General features: G+C 39.0%; 1 protein-coding gene across 3 annotated transcripts in view; it reads right to left on the bottom strand.

Annotated features, from left to right (window-relative positions):
• The window catches only part of SORBS2 (sorbin and SH3 domain containing 2), a 248694-nt gene that overhangs the window by 106377 nt on the left and 120452 nt on the right, over window positions 1-21865 (bottom strand). For 2 of the 3 annotated variants that reach the window (XM_030563381.1, XM_030563382.1), the window contains exons 3-6: window positions 17666-17758; window positions 13795-13821; window positions 12017-12141; window positions 10432-11052 (exon numbers count right to left, since the gene is read on the bottom strand). In XM_030563381.1, coding sequence (XP_030419241.1) covers window positions 10432-11052; window positions 12017-12141; window positions 13795-13821; window positions 17666-17758 — 866 coding nt within the window. The remainder of the gene's footprint in view (window positions 1-10431; window positions 11053-12016; window positions 12142-13794; window positions 13822-17665; window positions 17759-21865) is intronic. The other variant, XM_030563383.1, reaches the window with a different exon arrangement.

Here is a 21865-nt window from a genome sequence, read left to right as displayed (position 1 = left end):
AGAGACAGATGGTATTATCTATTTAATCATAACCTTTACAGCTGGATAGTGGGGCTTCTTGCAATGTGATTCCTTGGGGTGAACTGGACCCAAACACACCCATTACAAAGAGCTAGTGCAATTTAATAATGTATAATGAGCATAATGCAGCCCACAGGAAAATGTGGCTTCATAGCAACTATCCTGAAAAATAACAGATGATACCATGAAGTTTGTAGTGGTGGATGGTAAATACCACACACCCCTCTTGGGGAATACAGCCATACAGGCCATGGATCAGATCAGTGTACAGTGTCAGAATTTTATTTTTGCAGTAAAAGAAGCAAAAGAGGGAGTCCCATGGACAATTGAGACCATTTTAAAAGCACATGGGAATGTTTTCAAAGGTGACAGTTGCCTCAAAGGACAGCTGCAACTGGAAGCAGACATCAAAGTAGAGCCCGAGTGCATACCCTGAAGGAAAATTCCAGTGTCACTACATAAGCCAGAATGCAAGGAGCTCAAAAGTTTGCAGAGCAGGGGTATTGTAATAAGGTAATAATTGGAGATATGCCAGTCTCCTAGAACTGGAAGGGACCTTGAAAGGTCATTGAGTCCAGCCCCCTACCTTCACTAGCAGGACCAATTTTTGCCCCAGATCTATAAGTGGCCCCCTCAAGGACTGAACTCACAAGCCTGGGTTTAGCAGGCCAATGCTCAAACCACAGAGCTATCCCTCCCCCCTGTAGCACCTGTAGAGGCCAGTACCCGCCTGGGTAAGCAGGTGATAAAAAAGTCATCAAGCAAATTATACGTTTGCATAGACCCAAAGCCAATTGAACCAGGCACTGAAAAGATCCACTGCCCACAATTGATGACATCTTGCCAGAACTTCCCAAAGTCTGGATCTTTATACTGTGATGTGAGGAGCAGGTTTTGGCAGATAAGCCTGGGGAGAGTCCAGCCTGCTGACAACCTCTGCAAACACCATTTTGTCCCTACAGATAGTTGTGCATGCCAATGGGCATAAGCCTGGGACTAGACATGTTCCAAAGAAAACTCACCCAAGTGCTGGAAGGACTGCCTGGTCTGAAAATACCTACAGCTGAGATCCTCATTGTAGGTGAAGGAAGCAATGATACAAAATCTGAACAAGACCATGAGAGAAAACTACAAGCTTTTGTACAGAGATGCAGAGACAAGAACACAAAACTCAACCCAGAAAAAATGCAACTCAAATAGTGTGAGGTGACATATATTGGACATCTACTCACAGCAGAGGACTGAAAGCAGATCCCAACAAGATCAAAGCAGCTAAAGACATGCCAGCATCAGTGGAGGTAAAAGGGATGCAATGCTTCAGAAGAATGATAAATTTTCTGTCCAAATTCTGTCCACACCTGGCTGTGGCAGCAGAACCCAAAACAGCTCACAAGGCAGGATGCTGAGTGGTGTTGGGCAGGTCCTCAACAAACAAGCATTTGACATGCTGAATTAAATGCTAAGGTGTGCCCCTGTCCTGAAGAACCAGACTCCAACGAGAAACTGCAGAACCAGAATTAATTTGCAAACCGGACACCATCAAATTAGGCCTGAATAAAGACTGGAAGTGGATGAGTCACTACAAAAAGTAATTTCCCTCTGCTGATACTCACACCTTCTTGTCAACTGTTTGAAATTGGCCTCATTAGCACTTCAAAAGTGATTTCCCCTCTTAGTATTCACCCTTTCTTGTCAACTGTTGAGAATAGGACACTTCCACCTTAACTGAATTGGTTCGTTAGCACTGACCCTCCCACACTTGGTAAGGCAACTCCCATCTTTTCATGTGCTGTGTATTTATACCTGCCTACTATATTTTCCACTCCATGCATCTGATGAAGTGGGTTTTAGTCCACAAAAGCTTGTCAAAATAAATTTGTTAGTCTCTAATGTGCCACAAGGGCTCCTCATTGTTTTGACACTACACTGGCACCAGAGAAAGGAGTGGATATAGGCAGGTGCAGCTGGACACTTACGCCAGTGGAGCCCCATCAGAGACCAAACAGATATACACACAACTAGAAAAAGAGATTCTTGCTATGGTATTTTGAGATGAGCAATTCCATCTGTACACCTATGGCCATTCAGTGCAATAAGACCACAACCCCTAGAGAAAATCATGGCAAAGCTCCTTCTTAATGCTCCAAAGAGATTGCAGCACATGTTGCTACTCTTCCAGTGCTACTGGGCAGAGATCAAATATTGTCCAGGATGATTACTGCTGTTAGCTGACACCTTGAGCAAGGCACACATACCCAGCATCAGTGAATTGGAGGAAGGTGATCAGGACTTTTAAATCATTAACATCCTGCACTATCTCCCACTTTCTACAAGAAAGCTGATGGAAATCCAAGAGGCTACAGAAAAGGACATCCAACTACAGACTTTCAAGAGAGCAATATCAGCAGGGTGGCCAGAAGACAAAAGCCAAGTACCAACAGGAGCAGGACTCCATTTTCAAATTAAAGATCAGCTGAGTGTGCAGGATAGAATCATTTCCAAGGACACAGAGCAGTTGTCCTCACCTCATTATGTAAGGATGTCATGCAAAAAAGACATGCTTTCAGTTGGGCACTGACAGCTGTCTTATAAGGGTTGACATGTGTGTTTACAGGCTGGTAATGAATACACAAGTTTGTTCCAGTGATACAGCTGCTGCTTGTGTGATAACCACCAGAAGAAAGGCACTTATGTGACCTGCCCACTCAAGTATGGGAAAGGTGGGAGCAGATTTACTAACCTTCAGTGAAAAGCAATACCTGATTACAGGGGGTGGATGTTCTGCCTCACACAAGAAACAAGTCAGTGATTGGAAAACTGAAGGTCCAGTTTGCTAGAGATGGCATTGCAGATGCTATATTCCCCAACAACAGACACCAATTTGCCTTGGAAGAATTCAAGGAATTTTCACAGAAAATCGGATTTTGGACCACCATACCCCTCCCCTCCCAGCTCAGAGTAATGGTAAGGTAGAAAAATCAGCTGTAGAAACATCTAATAGACTGTAACCCAAGGCTGGCTCAGATGCTGTGTTAGCATTTTTGGCAAAGAGGAAAACCCCATCACAGGGATGCCAAAAAAGTCCAAACACTATTTAACTAGCAGAGTCGGGGGGGGGGCGGGGGGTAAAGACAAGACTTCAAGACAAGAATGTTAGTAACCTCTAGCCAAAGGGACTTGAGATGGAGATCTGGGCCTCATTTATTTTTAATGTTTTTATTAAAATGTTCGTAAAATAGGGAAGTTGTATCATTATCAGTGGAACTGGAGTCAGAAGGCCCATGTTCCCTGTAGGGACTGTTATTGACAGGACACTGTGGGAACAGGGAACTAGTAGAGTTAGACTGGAAGCAACTGAATTGAGACAAAACAGTCCACAGGGTTTAACATAATTATTTGTTCAGCTTCACACTGTGAGAATAAAATACTATAACCCTACCTTTGGTTTTTGCTTAGTCCCTGTCCCAAAGAAATTACAGGCTTACAGTATGTATCTGTCTACCTTGTCTTGTACAGTGCTTGCTACATTGTCAGTGGTTAACAAATATTAATGTCTCCATTTGCTGAAACTATATAGAAACATTTTTAGGAATTCCAAGTTCATTTTCCCATGCGGAAGACCTACTTACATAATGCTTTGAAATGTTTTCATCAGAAAAAAAAAAGAGCACAAAAGTTTTTATTCTGCCATGACATTGGTACTAAGCATGTACCTATACATTGGGATTAGATCTCAGTGGGATTCAAACAAATAAGACAACTTGTTTTTGGATTCAGTTTTGCAGACCATACTCTATGCACTTAAGTCTTTTGAACCAGTTGTAGAACAATGAGGGACTGGGCACAAAATGAGGACTTCAAGGATATACTTTTCACATTCCTACCTCACAGGTGAGAGACGCATAACACTTTGTCAATCTGGAGCAATGTCTCTCAGTGCTTAACCACAAACCCTGATTTGCTGTCTCCCTTTGCTGCTCTCCTTTAGCCTGTAAACAGTTTGGACATAAGTAATGTACTTTCTCTCCAAAGGTCAGCTCTTCAGAAATCCTGAGTTCCCTATTAAGATGGAATAGACAATTTTTCCCCTTAGATTTTTTGTCAGTACCCTATGGGAGCAGCAGCATCTTTCAAAACGTTCTACCAGATACAGGCTGCAAGGAATGTAAAAAACAATACTAACCGCCTGGAATGCTTCACTCGTTACATGCTCTATATTTTTGAGGAGTTTAACCTTTCTCTGAGTAGGTGTGTTTATCAACTGTCATTCAGTGAGTCATACCATACTTCTGCTTGCTCTTAAATTCTAGCAAATCAGCCTTGAAATGAAGTATGAATAAAAGTCCATACGTAACAAGAAAACATTGATATATTCTGGCTTACAGCAAAGCTGTTGCGCATCACTCTTGGACAACACGGGACTGTCTCTTATTTACACTCAATCATACTTTTCCATAATATATGACATCACATGTAATCAGTACTTAGTCTACACTATCTCATTTGGCATCACTTAGGAAGCGTTGACTACTCCACTCCCATGCCCACCTCCACTTCACTCTCCTTCACATGCACAATATTAACTGTAGGATTTTGCAATGCTATATAGGAGGTGTTCCCTCATGAGAATTCCTGTGGCAGCTCTGAACATTGCTCACAAAAAGCTCACAAAAAGCTCCAAAAGCATGTCAGGTGGACTTAATCTGATGAGAAGCCATTTCAAGTTGGCACCTGTGAGCTAAGTATGTATGAAGGAATTTGTGCATTTTATGGTTCAAAATCCTGTAGAATCCAAAAGTCTATCGAACTTTTAAAGTGATGTTGCTGCACTGCATATGCATGAGTTTTTTGTCTCTCAGACACTTGCTTGTGAACTATAATAGCACCATAAGGTCTTGTTGTAAAAGGCATAGGGTGATATCCTAGCCCCACTAAGTCAATGGGAGTTTGGTCACTGATTTTAGTGGAGCCAAGATTTTACCAATAGATTGTTTTATAAGTGTATTTTTAACATCAATTTCCCATAGCAATCTAGGTCAACTTGCCTCCTAAAGCACATCCTGGAGTGGGACTGATCTACACTAACCCTCACATTGGCTTGTGCCTCAGTTCTACAGCAGTACCATATATACAGCTGGTGAAACTCACACAGCTTATGGAGTCTGACTACACACCCAAAAAATTGGGGACGTGATAAATAATGAAGAGCACAGGTCACTGTAGAGAGTAATCTGGATTGTTTGGTAAACTGGTTGCAAGCAAACATTACGCATTTTATTCATGTATTCATCTAAGAACAAACAATGTAAGCCATAATTACAGGAATGGGGGACTCTATCTTGGGAAACAGTAACTCTGAAATAGAATTGTGGATCATGGTGGACAATCAGCTGGAACACAATGTGATACTGTGGCCAAAAGAGCTAATGAAATCCTTGAGGGCACAGACAGGGGATCTTGAGCAGGAATAGAGAGGTTATTTGACTTCTGTATTTGGCTCTGGTGTGACAGCTGCTGGAATAGTGTCCAGTTCTGGTACCCACAATTCAAAAAGGATGTTGATGAATTGAAGAGGAGCCAGAGAAGAGCCACAATAATGATTAAAAGATTAGAAAACATGGCTTATAGCTCCATCTATTTAGCTTAACAAAGAGAAGGTTAAGGGGTGACCTGATTACAGTCTGTAAGTACATACATGTGGAACAAATATTTAGTAGTGGGCTCTTAAATCTGGCAAGGAAAAGCATAACACAATCCAAAGGCTGGGCAGGAATCTTCATCAGTGACAATTTTTAAATCAAAATTGGATGGTTTTCTAAAAGATCTGCTCTAAGAATTATTGCGGGGAAGTTATATGACCTGTGTTATACAGGAGGTCAGATGAGATGATCAAGCCGTCCCTTCTGACTTTGGAATTCATTAATCTATTATTCCAGCGGTTCTCAAACAATGGGGTGGGCCTTCCAAAAGAGGTGCAAGCTGTGTGCATTTTTGTTTTGTTTTGTTTTTTTAAATAAAGAACCTGGCTGTCAGCCCTGGGCGGCTGGGGCTCATGCAGAAGGGCCATGCACATATGGGAGGTGGGAATAAAGGGGACAGCTGGAGCCTCACCGCCACGGGGCTGACAGCTGGAGTCCTGTCACCTGGAAGCAGCCTGGGCTCTCCTCCCACCCCACCTCTCCATTCCTCATTGGAGGTGGCCGGGCTCTGGCTGTCAGCCCCAGGTTGGCAGCAGTAGGGCAGAAGTAAGGATGGCAATGGGATGCTGAGTCTTCTGTGAAAAGTGATATTGACAAATGTAACTTTTCACATTGCCTCCCTTACTTCTGTGGTGCTGCTGGCCACATTGGGGCTATGGTTGGAGAGTGGGGGAAGGAGGGCATAAACAACTATAGACACAAAAAAGGAGGGGCCTGATCAAATAAGTTAGTGAACCATTGTATTAATCTAATAAAAATCTCAGGAGGAGCAAGTATGTGACCATGCTCGCTACACAGTGAAGCAAGGAGAAGGCAGAAAAGGAAGAAGGTAGAATTATCAGACCAATATAAAAGAACACTGCTTTTTATGCTGATATTCTTTGTCAGCCCATCATGGATGACAACAACAACCACCCCAGAACAAATTCTAAAATTTTGGACATACTGCGAAGTCCATCTTTTCTGACTGTGCTTAGCAAGTGAATTATTATGGATAATTGTGATTATATTTTGGACAAACATTACTATGGATCATTTGGGTACAGACTATTTAGTGTAATATGTTTTTTAATTGTCTGAAGAGCATGCTGAGTTTAGGCGAGACTCTTCAATTTACCTAAATGAATACATATGATGCATCAGATATTTAACGGTGTGAGCAACTATGATATAACAGTGAGAAGAAAAATGTATAGGGACATAATTTGTATGGTCCACTTTGATACATATTCCACTGTGTGATGGTATTTTTGTATATAGATTATAAAATTGATAAAAATTTTCAACACCTTCCTGTCTCTTACAATTCTTAGGTTTAGCTATATCAAATGCTGGTAAAAGCTCTGGCTCAATTTCCTTTATTGTCCCTGACTTGTTTCTTCATTTTTGGTGTCACTTAAACTGTACTTACTCACTTAGATAAAAATCACTAAGTCAGAGCCTGCCACTGTGAGAAGTATCAGCAATAAGGTATCAGCAGAAGCTGCAGCAGTGAAGTATTGGTGAATCAATGTACTAATTAATACTGTGACAAAGTTCCTCCTCTACCTTGGTGGGTCCTGCACTTATTGGCGAATTTGCTCGCCTCACAGATTCACCCTGTGGGTCGGGAAACAGCCCAGAGACCTTCCCCTTCTGGTAGAAGCCACAGTCCAGGTCAATTCCTCCTGTGTTTGATCAGGAGTTGGGAGGTTTGGGGGGAACCCAGGCCCACCCTCTACTCCAGATTCCAGCCCAGGGCCTTGTGGACTGCAGCTGTCTAGAATGCCTCCTAGAAGAGCTGCATGACAGTTACAACTCCCTGGGCTACTTTCCCATGGCCTCCTCTCAACATCTTCTTTGTCCTCACCACCAGACCTTCCTCCTGATGTCTGATAATGCTTGTACTTCTCAGTCCTCCAACAGTATGCCTAATCACTCTCAGCTTCTTGCACGCCTCTTGCTCCCAGTTCCTCACACACACACCTCCTCTACTCTGGCCTGACTGGAGTGAGCCCTTTTATAACATCAGAGGGGCCTTTATTAGAGTCAGGTGTTTAACAGCCTCACCCGACTCTTAGCAGGTTAACTGGAGTCAGGTGTTCTCATTAGCCTGGAGCAGCTCCTACTCTTGTCACTCAGGGAACAGAAAACTGCTTATCCAGTGGCCAGTATATCTCCCTTCAACTACTCTGCTGTTCCCAACTGGCCTGGGTCTATCACAATACCTATTACTTATTAAGAGCAAGAACTTTCTAGCCTAACCCCATACAGTCCAACAAGCAAAGTTTGAGCCTAATGCTCAAATTTAAGAGAGCTACTATACATCCAACTGTCCAGTCTATACCTACATGGGCACCACAATCCTGGGGATATGGGTCACCTGAAAAAAAGCAGGGAGACTGATGCATTCAAAGCCAAGCATTTAACATTGCCCGCAATTTCCTTATACCCATATGGATGTAATGGCAAAGAAAATAATATTTTTAGAACTTGTGTGGCAAGTTACCAAATGAGGGGAAATCCTGCAAAACCCAACAGTTTTGCTCTGAATTGTGGAACAGAAAAATGTTGGCATTCACACCTCATTTTTTTCATTACTGTGGAGAGGCAGTGATTCTATGCTGAAAAAATAGCCACTCTGCCTTGCTAAAAAACTGCCTGTGTCGCAGGCTTGAAGATGACAAATTATTGGAATGGAGAATTCTAAACCCTGTAGGTCTTACTATAATTAATTATTATTATTTGTTAAAGGACAACACTGTACTAAGTATTATAAAAGACTTGTGCCAGACCTAGCTTGTTCTTCTAGCCACTTCTGCATCTGTGACAGAGTTTGTTTAATAGCATGCCTGGAACAGTCCCTGCTGAGGATGATATTAAGTCTCTTAATGTAGACACAGGAGAATATGCTGGAAAACTAAAAAAAAACTTCTCTGGTGTATCTAGTCCTCATCTGAGTGGTGAATTACACCTTCCCCAGGATAGAACAATGTATTCTTCTTAAAGGCCCCCAAAATCTCACTTAGGCTGGTAGGGCACTGTATGACATCTGTTAGATTACTATTTCTGCCCAAGATAGCCCACAGGAGCCCATCAGTCCTATACCTCATGTACTGCTTGGGCTAGTCTATATGAGGAGTACTAAGGAGGAGAGTTTTCAAAATGTTGCCATTTTAATGTCACAGAGCTGTATTCTGCATACAACTTTTCTTTTAAAATCTCCTACAGTTAGTGCAGGTGTTTGGTGCGTCTGTTTTAACAATCTCTGGGGTGGGGTTTGGTTGGAGGAGATATTTAGGCATAAAATCAATAACATTCCACCTGCAGGTTTTTCACCTATGAACCAATAATAAGTGCACTCTGTAATAAGTACACTGTGTCCAATCATAATGATATATAATGAAATTGCATGGAGTGCATTCCCTTGTTACCCTTTATTTATTGGAAATCTACTCTCATATGTTGTACATAGTGTACTGTAAATAGTTATGTCAAGTTATTATGACTGATTTAAAGTCAAATGAAAATACAGTACGTTTGGTATTGGGCAAGATCTCTTCTTGTCCCTAATGAACCATGTTCTATTAAGAAGAAACTTAATGTGTCAAAATGAAGCAAAGGTTTAGATGATTCCAAGAACTCTCTGAAATGTTTTATACCCTTGTTTTTTAAACAAAAAAAGAAGAGAAGGAAGAATCTCCTTTCTGGGTTTTGTAGCACATGATATGGATTCATGTGTACCAGACAGCCTAACACTGGATATACTTGCCCAGATACTTGAAAAAAAAATGCAAACTCTCAGATCTACAAAAGTGATCTCAATATTATTATATTTTTAGCATCCAAAAATGTGCTTACATCTGTGATATCCTGCTCTTGCCATTTGAAACTCCCATGCATGCTAATTGGAACTGGGATCCATGTGGGTTTGAGAAAAGAATTTCAACCTCAATAAACAAAGAGCAATTAGGAAAATGAGCAACTTAGAATATGTAGGTCCATGTCATGTCTCATCCTGCAGAGAGAATGCAGATGGCACAAAGACTCCTTCCCACCCATCTCTTGTGCACAGGGCAGCTGTAATTTGGTTGCCAGGAGCTGGTGAGTACAGAAAATCAGCATTGCTTGAAGCCCCAGCTGGTCCAAGAGGAGGATGACTTGGTGGAGTGGGGTCATACCAGCACACTGACAGAGCTGCACTTATAGGAATCCTACTGACATCTTTTCAAAGATGTACCAGAAGCCAGTTCCTAGTATTTCCTTCCAACATACTACCTTTCAAAAGTAGGATCCCAGCAAGCACTGCCACTTAGGAGGGGCACCACTAATATAATTATTAATCACATTTATTATGGGAGTGCCTAAGGGCCAATCATGAGTGGAGCCCACTGTGCTAGGCACTGTACAAACACAGAGAAGTACATGGGCCTCCAACTCACAGCACACCTTTCCTATTGCACATAATTTTACCATCTGTATAATACGATGAGCCAGATAATTTACTTTCAATATGTAACTTAAACCCACCTCCCAACTTTAACTGGATCCGACCTTTTTGCAATACCCTTTTGAAAAAGATTAAACTGTTCATTTCTACTTTGAATAATGCAACAGGTAGTTTTACCCAGAAAACACAAGCTGTAATCATGGTAATGTGAGTATACTAACCAGAAAAGTGTTAAGTGATTCAGAAAAGATCTAAAATAAAAGATGGAAAAGTTTAATATACCACACTGCATTCTGTGGACTGTGCAGAAGAAGGAGCTGTAGACTTTTGTCCCACATCTTTTGGAGGCATCTGTGGATTGTCTGGAAAAAGCCTAGGTGGATGTTCTTGGATTTCAGGCTCTGCTTTATTGTCAAGGAGCGGAGCTATCTGAATGGAAAGAGATGCTGTGTGTATCTCAGGCACAGGGTTACAGGTGGGTGAAACAGGCCTTTGTGAAAATGTTGGCTCTTCATTAGACTTGGGCTGCTGCTGTGTATTATGAGGAACATTACTCAGTGAGTCTTGTGTCCGGGTTAATTTCAGGGTAGAAACTCTGCGTTTTTTAGATGCTTGTCTGTGGCCTTGATGAAGAGTAGCTCTAATGCCAGCTACTGCTTTTGTGCTTGTGTTGGAGACTGAGGCCAGTGGTTTAGTAATTTTTTGTGCATAGGAGATGCCTGTGTTAGATTTTTTAGAATACATTGTCCTCTGGATAGCCTCCTCGTTAGTACAGCAGACAGTATCTGAGGAGAGTTTTTTAGTTGGCTTAGTCGTTATTGACTGGAAATTAATTTCATCCTTCATGTGATTAGTTATTCCAGATCTATGAAAACTTTCTTTTCTAGGGGGTGGCAGAGGTGCCTTATTTGCCAAAAGCATCCACACACAGCCAAATAACATTGAAGAGAAACAGAGAGAAAGTAAATGTTAGCAGGAAAAGTAACTTGGGTTAGACTCGTAACTTCAAATAAAAGAACAAGGGCCAGATCCAAATTCCATTCAATACAATGGAAAGACTTTGGATCAGATACTACACTGTACCTGATAATAATATTGTATTTTGATGTCTAGGAAATCACAGATTCCATTTGTTAATTAAAAGAGTGAATTGTGATCCGAACTGAGTCCATAATATCAAATATATTTTATTTTGCACCGACACTACTGTTTGAGAATTATCACCAAATTTTAGAGATTTAAATAGTTCATAAAATGTACTTGACATATCATTTTAGTCGAAAAGCTACTATTTATGAGTAACATACATACATATTACACACACATACACTCTCTCTCTCTCTTAAAGCTTTTGGATTAAAATAGTAATGCAAATACTATTATAAATATGTTTCTGGATTAAGCCATATTGTTTCGTGGCATTTTCTATAATTGTTATATAGTTTAGCAAAGTTAGCTGAAGAACAATACTCCTGGTTATTCTTAAATTAATCTAATTCAATTTTACAATCAGTTATTATTTGTTCCATAAAGAAAGTATTTCTCTAGAGTGTAAAATATTAATCAATACCCTTTGAAGTCCGAATACAATTATATAAGGGTTTTTATTGAACCTGGCCAATTTTTATTTGTATATAGCCTTGCTCTTTGAAAGTAGTTTGTTGTGTTACTGAACCAGCTGACTTGTATAGTGTATGTTTATGTGTCTAGCAGAAACAGATAATACAACACGTAATAAAAGGTGCAGGTGCTATCAGAAACACATCTGGATAATTCACTATAGGGTATCACAACTGCATGTAATGCACTCGTAAGCTAACACTTATACTTAATACCAAAGGATGAAACTGTGTGTGTGAAGGTTTACCTGAGTTGGCGACTTCTTTTCTTGTAGGTTTGGCCGGACACTTCTAAAGCCTTTTGCTGCAAGAGATGAACTACCAGCGTCTCCATTCAATGTCTCTCTACTTCCATCATTGTAAGATGTCCAAGCTTTTGTGAGGAAAAAAATCAAAACAGATTTTTGGTAAATAGTCCCTTTGTATCCATGGTACCGTAATAAATCTACCTATTGAACAAACTGTTGAAATTACAACTTTCTAGTCAGTAGCTAGAATTACTATTGACAATATATACATCAAAAGGAGAGTTAAATGGATAAGCCTGAAGCTACAACTTCTCAAGCTGTGATTTTTGTCAGCTAGATGAGCCAAGATCAGTATTGTTACTATTTTTCTTATATTGTGATAGCTCCCACGATCTTCATGGATTCAAAGACATAGAGATTTTAAGGCCAGAATGGACCATTGTGACCATCTAGTCTGACCTCCTGCATAACTCAGGCTATAGGACTTCCATTCATTCTCGCTTCAAGTCCAATAGCTTTGGTTGAACTAGAATTCCTTTTTAGAGAAACATCTCATCTATATTTAAAAAGTGTTCCAGTGATGGTCAATTGTTCCAACAATCTGTTCCTCATTTATAATCTGAATCTGTCTTCCAACTTCCAGTCTCATAGACTTTAAGGTCAGAAGGGACCATTATGATCTTCTAGTCTGACCTCTTGCACAACGCAGGCCACAGAAACTCACCCACCCACTCCTGTAACAAACCCCTGACCTATGTCTGAGCTACTGAAGTCCTCAACTTGTGATTTAAAGACTTCAAGGTGCAGAGAATCTTCCAGCAACTGACCTGTGCCCCACGCTGCAGAGGAAGGTTAAAACCCCCCAGGGCCTCTGCCAATCTGCCAGTCATGGGATCCTGTTGTTATACCTTTGTCTTTTTAAATTGAAGAACCCTCTATACTCATATTTCTGTTCCTCATAGTCTAGTTATTGTCCAAATATAAATGAAGACACATTCCTGACCTGAATATGTGATAGACTGGAAGATAAGATGAAAGATGGGGAAAAGGGATACAATATGCAAGCATGGTTCTCAGGGCAATAATTGGGATATGTAGTCCCTGTATTTGCATGGTTGACTTCAAAAGAAATCTTTAGTGCTATTGGAATGCATGATGGTGAATCAGTAGGTTGTATCCTTCTATCTGAGTAAGTTTTTAGCCAATACTATTGTATTACACTACTGTGCTGCTGGAAATGCTATCTTTTGGATGAGACCTAAACTTGAGATTTTAATCACTTGTAATTATTAAAGATTCAGTGGCATTTTCTTTAAGAGTTGGTGTTAGACTCAGTATTCTGGATAAATTCCTCCCTGTATTCCTCCCCAGTAATTTCAGTTTGATAAGACATTTATCACTTTCTGTCCTGATCTATTGTGATGCATTGTTAAACCACTGCTGCATTTCAGTCTAGAGGTGGCTGCACTAACTAGTAAGCATTCTGTATTACACATTCCGTAGAAACAGGAACAAAACAGACTATATGGCATATATGATATCTAACTAACTGTTGGACAAAATTGTCCTGGAAGTCTTGACATCACTTCGGACAAGTGGTTGTCTGCCGGAGGTTCTCAGTCACAGGTTTCACCTGAGATAGTTTGCAAAAATCAGTAAGGTCTGTAAGATGAACTGGGATCCATTTGGATGCATGATGCTACATAAATGGAAGATTGCTATAATTCACACATATACAATACCAGCACACTTACACATAAAGAAAATGTTTTATTTACCTGAATCTGGAGACTGAGAATCATGTCCTAAAAAAGAAATAGCCAAGTTAGTGTATGCTGGAAATTAAAATACTGCAGGCAATTCTGTTAGCCTTTTTGGTGATGGAACAGTATGCTTCATGTGACACTGGGTCTGATTCTACATTCCTTGCACACTCAGACCTCATATTGACTTTGGGGAAACTTTAAGATATGCAAGGATTGTAGGAGTAGGCTCACAGTATACTTTGATAAGAATATATATATTTTTAAAAAGACAGCGATTTTGATCAAATTGTAGTGGGTTTGGTGATGTTTTGATGGATGTGTTTGTTATCGTGCTGTGTATGTGGTGCCAAATTCTGTTCCAATTTATACCCACTCTGGCCCAGCAAAGTAACTAGGGATGTGCAGTGTAACTTGTTTAGAATTTGATCCATATTGTTTTACCAGGTGAAGCCATTTTCTTAATAATCAATACCACTGATACTAACAATATTGAATCATTCTGAGTACTGGGCTAATTAAATAAAGGTATCTGGGATAATCTAATGGAAACTCAAGGATAATAGTGGTGGTGGTCCTTTTTTAAAGTCTGAAGCAGCTGCTGCTACCAAGAGAATTTAGCCATGAGGTCACACACTCAGTGAGCCTCCACCACAGTTAAATTAGCCTTGTCATAGAGAAACTGATTTTAAGCTATATATATATCATCATTAGTCTTTTTTCCCCACAACTTTAATTGCCTATGCTTCAATATACGACGATATTTTCTAAATGCAACAACGAGTCTTCTTTGTACTGAATTAAGATAATTTCATAGACCATTTTAAAGCAGTTGATGTAATTGTATGTGTAGAAATTAATCTAATTTAAGGAAGCTCAATAGTAATTGTTATAGTCTCAGAAGAGTCAGTTTACATTATACAGAAAAAAATTGTTTCTAATAAATTTCCTCTGATGTTGCACAATTGGAAAAGATTTATATAATAGGTACTAACTGTTTTATTGAAATTATATACTCACAATTTTCCCTGTTACCTATATATACACGCCTCTGAATATTGCACTGTAAGTAACCAATGTTTACTGCTCAATTAAATTACATTTTATCAAGGATTATATTGTGCTATGACAATTACTACATTGTGGTTATTTAAATCACTGCTACATCAGACAAGGAATAAAACAAACAATATTGTTGCCTGTTTTTCCAGTAAACTCTATAATTTGTCTTATTAAATCTAGATACCAGAAGAAAAGACACTGCTTTAAGAGGGCATGGAGAGGCTTCATTCAAAATCAAGGGGGTCATACATGGGTGATGAGAGATTTTTGGATGGTGCTAGAATGTGGGAAACTGCAGGATGCCTCTAGACTGTTTGGCAAAGAGAAAGACAGAAATTCTGTCCATATATACAGTATATTGGCATGGGGTATGTTTGGGTGATTATTAGATGTGATTATTAGATGATCTAAAGGAGACTAATTTGAAGAAAGTTATCCACATGTATGGAATTCTTTTTCCTTTGGAAAAAATTCATATGGATTCTTCATGTGCGACAATCCAATCCACTAGGTTAATAATCCAAAATTATCTAAGTAAATTATCTAACCAAAATTATCTAAGTAAGAATTGGCACTATGGACCATCACTACTACTGTACTATTAAGTACAGTAAACAAGACCTTTTAAAGTCTCAGTTTGCAGATTTACATGATAAACCATAATGACTTTGCAAGAGGTGTTTTGAAACATCAGGCCAATAATATGCATTTTCTGAAGTCTATAATAGATACACACAAAACAACGCGCTAAAAGCCCAATTCTGCTAACCTTATTCACACTGAGTACCATCTTATTTTGAAGTAGTCCCATTCATTTCAGTTAGATTCTTGTCCTTGTGGATTAGATGCTCACATCTGGACTAGTGAAATTTATAAAAATAAACTTTTCCTATTTTGTATTTATTTTTAGAGCTAGTCCACAATTTAGACCATCTATAAACAAAGCTAAAAATACCAAAAGCTGTTTTTGTGTGTTGGAATTGTACAAATGTTATAAAATGACTGTTCTTTATCTTTTGTGCATTTTAAACACTCCAGAAAAACTGGCAGGCTCACAGTTAGCATAGTAAGTTTCAGTCACGAGTGAAATTTTATGGCCATTTATGGTATTTATCTCTAATACAGAGTTTTACATTTTCTGACAGCCTTTTAACCAGAGCTGTGCAGATGGAGACTCTTCAATTGAATGTGCTAGTATGCATTCAGGATGAGATACATTGTAATTGCTATAGTAGTATCTCTTTGGTGACAAAGTGTGGAAGCTACTTTTAAAAATCTGTTCAAACATCAAAAAGAACAGGAGTACTTGTGGCACCTTAGAGACTAACGAATTTATTTGGGCATAAGCTTTTGTAGGGTACAGCCAACTTCATCAAATGCATAGAATGGAACATATAGTAAGATGATATATTTATACACATACAGAGAACATGTAAAAGTGGAAGTAGCCATATCAACTGTAAGAGGGTAATTAATTAAGATGAGCTATTAATCAGGAGAAAAAACTTTTGTAGTGATAATCAAGATGGCCCATTTTAGACAGCTGACAAGAAGGTGTGAGGATACACAAGAGGAAATAGATTCAATATGTGTAATAACCCAGCCAATCCCAGTCTCTATTCAAGCCCAAGTTAATGGTATCTAGTTTGCATATTAATTCAAGCTCAGCAGTTTCTCATTGGAGTCTGTTTTTGAAGCTTTGCTGTTGCAAAATTGCCACCTTTAAGTCTGTTTCTGAGTGACCAGAGAGGTTGAAGTGTTCTCCTACTGGTTTTTGAATGTTATGATTCCTGATGTCAGATTTGTGTCCATTTATTCATCAGTATTTCTTATGATAAACTCCTAGGTGTTGTGAAAAACTGTGCACTCATTCTGTGAAGAATCTTTACAGTTCTACTCTCAAGGTTTTTGACAATTTTTTCTAGTTGAATGACCACGACGATGCAATGGAACACTGGAGTAAATAAAATGGGGGTCTTGCTGAGGGTTCATCTTAGACCTCTCATTCCCTCACTCTTCTGCCTCCTTTGTGTATTACACTTGTTTGGAACAGCCACTGAATGCCAAACTGGTGCAAGGTAATCACATAGGTTTTCTGCCCTATTTACACCTAGCATGTAATTTACATTATGATTTAAGTCACCACTGAATGTGGTCAACAGATATGCATTCAAGTTTTACTTCCTTAAACTAGCTCTCAATATAGTCCTCTAATTAAGAAATAGTTTTATCTCTATTGAATATTTTCTGTGTTGTTATTCTGTTTTTAAATGTCTTGAAACATTCTCTTGAAAATAGGATTTTTATTTCATAATTGTATTTGGCTCCTATTACTTATTTCACAACTGAAATTATAATCTTCCATTTGTGATAGTACAATAGTCTCAAACTGGTTGAAACACTGGGAGCAGAGAATTATAGCTTTCACAGAAGCCACTGAGATATTAAGAAACAAACCCCAGTTTTCAGGCAAACTCTCGTATTAACAAAATAGGGGACTAAGATTGGGCAGGTACGAAGAAAGGGAAAATACCCAAAATACTTGTCACAGAGGCAACATTTTTTTTTAATTAAATCAGCTTTTCAAAATTTCCCAGGAGATTTCACCTATTCTTCAATGACTACTACATATAGCTAGATGAAAAGTAAGATTACATTTTCAGGAACAAAATATGTTCAGAGATGTTGGCTTCATAAAACTATATAAATTAGACCTTGCCAGTGGAGTAGCCATTTTGATTACCCTCCTGGCAGACTAATTCTACAGAAACATACAATGTTACAGAAAGCCCTTCAAGGGTGATATCCCACTGGTTAGTTATACCTGCAGTCAATAGGTTTGGAGAACTCTGAACTCTCTTCACAGCTGTTAATGTGACAGACATTGCAGCACGTTTGCGAGCACAGCCACCGCTATCTGGAAGCACAAAACGATATAGACACAGGCCCAAGACAAAGGAAGCAAGCACATGCAACATATTACATGGTGTAAGATATGCCAAACGTACATCAAAAACATGTGCAGTTAGGAACTGCTGCTGATAGTTGTGTGTTTTTAAAACCCACAGATTAGCAGAATACACTGTAAGTTTCCTGGAGCTCAGGATATCTAATATGGTAAGTATTCAGTACATAATACATTGTGACAATGTGTGCATTCAGGTGCCAGAAGAGCTGCTTATGAGGAGCTAAGGCTACGAGTTGGTCAAAGAGGTCATGGATTCTGTGATTTTATGTGATCTCCACGACTTTAGCCCCATGCTGAGGGGCTCAGGCTTCCGTGATATATTGTTTATTGCCCACATCCTGCCCACGACTTTTACTAAAAATTGACAAAATCTTAGCCTTACGTATAGCTAATAATGCACAAATAGTTAATCAAGATGATGGATTAAAAGCTGCATAATACTTGTCAATAATCAGCACTGTAAAGTCATTTTATTGTTCGCACAAGAAAGGCAAATTCACAAGACAGGCTTATGTTTTATGGCATGACACTGTTTTTGTAGTGTACTTTGGATCTATAGAGAATATTTTAAACACAAGTGACAAAAATTGCTCATTTTTTCCTAAGTATGGAAGAGGAGGGAGACTATATCCCTGTTGTTCTTTTTAAAGACCCCTCATTCTGGCAGCTCTTCTTAATGGAAGATTGATGTTCTTGCCTCTGGAGCCCAGCAATGTTCTGGGAGAATAAGTGGAGATTAACGTAAGGTGCTCTCTCTACTATGACACAAAATAAAAGTTTGGGAAAGATCTAAGATCACTGTGAAGAAATCAGAACACACAATTGTCTCCCTCCTCAGCACTTGGGGAGTTAGGGGAAAATCTCAGATAAGCCTTTTCTTCTCCATTTATTCCCCTCTTCTTTCTCTCCTACAGACTGAGGGCTGGAAACTGTATGGAGATTCTATGCCGACAGGCACTGTATCACTGTTATTGGTAACAGTTGGCATGTCATGGGATTGGACCTTTCATTATGGGGCAATCACCGTTCTCTATCATATTTGCAAAAACAGTTCAGAAAATATTCTGCTTGAGTACTTCTATTTAGAATCAGCTTTTTCGCTGCTCTTTGCTAGTATTAAAATTCTTTACCTTATTATTCTTTTTGGCTGAAATTTTCAAAGGAGCTAAAGTCGATGAGACTTAAAATCACTGGGAGTTGGGTGTCTTAAAGCCTCTTGGAAAATCCCACCCTACAATTTTCAGAAAAGCTCTGTGATAGACAACAATGTTTAAACATAAATGATATTTATCTATCTGAGATTATTATATACATCAGGTGTGAGCTGAACCACAGGGGCATCTTTAGCCTAGGTCAAAAGGTTAATGCTCCAGGTATCTGTAAACTGACTCAGACATTCCAATGGAAATTTCAGAGTGTATTGGCATTGAACCTTGTGGCATGGTGTGTTAAACTGTTGCTGACGCTGACAAATATCTGAGTTGCTGTCCTCAGGTTTAAGTCTATCAAGTCACCTCCAGTTCTGAGACATGAGGCAAAAGGTCAAGTGATTTCAGCCATCTAATAAGTGGAATAATCCTAAACAATGTATTGCTTGGAATTAATAATCTGTATTATGCATCTGAAAGAAAGGGAAATGGCCATCACACCTGCACATTTGCTGGAAATTACTGACATAAATGACATCAGAGACATAATTTACTATAACGTTTCTCATTCTTGTCCTTTCCCCTTGACTAACATGAGATGACAGATCTCATTGCAACTGCTGATCATAGAATTCAAAGAGTAATACAGTAAGTCCTTATTATTTCATTGCATCTCATTACCATATTGTATTCATATCTATTTTTCTCTAATATGAAAGTATTGCAAGTATGTTGAAAGAATACTCTATTTGATTAGTAAATGCCAATAGTCTGGTATTTGATTTTGATGTCTGTTGTCACATTGTCTAATCAAATGGAATACAAGCTTTACTGTATTTTTCTAGAAATATTCTAATTAGTTTCAGAGCAGGAAAACGGGAACAGGGATGTAGCCTGCCATTCGGGGAAAGACACAATGCTGCTGACACTGCACGAGAATGAGGCAGGTTGGACCACTACATTTCCAAGCCAAAGTAAACTCAGCAAATAATTACAATATGTCATTCTGAACAAATATTTCACTATTATAATTTCAAGAAACACTATCCCAAACACATTCCTTGTAAAACTTACACTCATAGAATTTAAGGCCAGAATGAACCATCATGATCATCAAGTCCAACCTCCTGTACATCACAGGCCACAGAACCTCACCCACCCCCTCCTGTAATAGGCACACAACATGGGACTGAGCTACTGAAGTCCTCAAATCTTGATTTAAAGTCTTCAGGTTACAGAGAATCCACCATTTATTCTTGTTCAAACCAGCAAGCGACCCATGCCCCATGCCACAAAGGAGGGTGAAATCCCAGGGTCTCTGACAATCTGACCCAGGGGAAATTTCCTTCCTGACCCCATATATGGCCCCCAGCTAGACCTCTTGAACATATGGTCATGACCCATCAGCAAGACACCTGGAAAAGAAATCTCTGTCTACAAAACTCTGGCAGAATCAATGAAGTTATATAGCAGGGCTCTATTTGGCCCATTATCTAATGATATGTTTGACATTGCCTCTTACGTATCCCATCATCCATAGAAAAGTGTATACATTGCAATATACAATGTATGTATATGATGTATCTATATAAACATAGATAACTATTTATAGGAACACACTGTGCATATAAACATAAGCAATATTGAACTAGATATTGACTAATGTTGAATATATCAAAATACAGTACAGATACCATATATTCCACATATTTGTATATTAGAATTTTAAATATTTTTCTTTTATTCATCTTGGACACAATCTTGCAATGCTTGCTCAGGGTCTCTGATTGAATTCAATGGAAACTTTGTCTGAGTGACGACTGGGGGAACAGGCTACTTGTGTATGCCTTTGAAATTATACAACTATCAAACAGCTCATTCTCATCTTCTAGGCCCTACATTACTCCACCGCGCCTACGTCTCAAAATTTATTTCATATTGCATCATCCCACACGCCTCTGCTCCACCAGACATCCATAAACATTTTATGCACCTATAATTCTGCTTATGGAATGCTCGTGTTTGTTGGATAATCTTTCATTACAAATTTATTTATAAAAATCTAAGTCTCTGCAGAAATTGGTGGAAAATTAAGCATCTGATTCAAGTCAAAGTTTGGCGTAAGAAATGGTATCACCATCACTTTTCATCATATTCTTAAATTGGATGTTAAAAATGGTAGACAACTTGAAGGGTGTGACATTGGGTGATCTAGAGTTATGCTTTTCAATTTATGCAGATGACATTGTGTGATTGGCAGCCACATTTGAATTAATGATGATATTCTTCACAACCTTGGCACACTGGTGTAGTGAACTTGGATTTACAATAAATGCCAAGAGGACAAAGTGGACGTATATTGGTAAAGTGTTGAAATGCAGCAGCAGTGAAGTTGTAGAACAAGTAAAATCTTACGAGTATCTAGGAAGCTTGATCAGTGCCGACAATTCCATCAAGAATGAGGTTAAAAGGAGATGTGCTTTAGCTACAAATATTGTACAGGAATTGATGAAATTATGGACTGATAAAATCCTTTGTTTGGTACCAAAGTGAAAATTTATCAAACCAGTGTACTAACAGTATTATTGTATGGACTGAAAGCAGCTGCATTAGATGAAACAAACATCAGAAGCCTGGATGTGGTAGAGATGAGAGTTTTTTGAAAGATGGCAGATAGAATGTGAAATGAGTTGAAGACAAATGAAGTTAGAAGTAGAGTAGGATGGGAAATCATGGTACAGGATTGGCTGCAATGAAAAAGATTACAGTGGTGGAGACACTGTAGAAAAAAAACCAGATGACAGAATGCTAAAGAAAATAATGAAAATGCAACAAAGGTCAGTCAGACCTAGAGGCCAACCACTGACTAAATGGTGGGACACTGTACACAAAAAGACATGATCTGGCT

This window comes from Gopherus evgoodei, chromosome 5, assembly GCF_007399415.2.
Source record: "Gopherus evgoodei ecotype Sinaloan lineage chromosome 5, rGopEvg1_v1.p, whole genome shotgun sequence".
Taxonomy (NCBI): Eukaryota; Metazoa; Chordata; order Testudines; family Testudinidae; genus Gopherus; species Gopherus evgoodei.
This window is presented reverse-complemented; position numbering and strand designations above follow the sequence as displayed.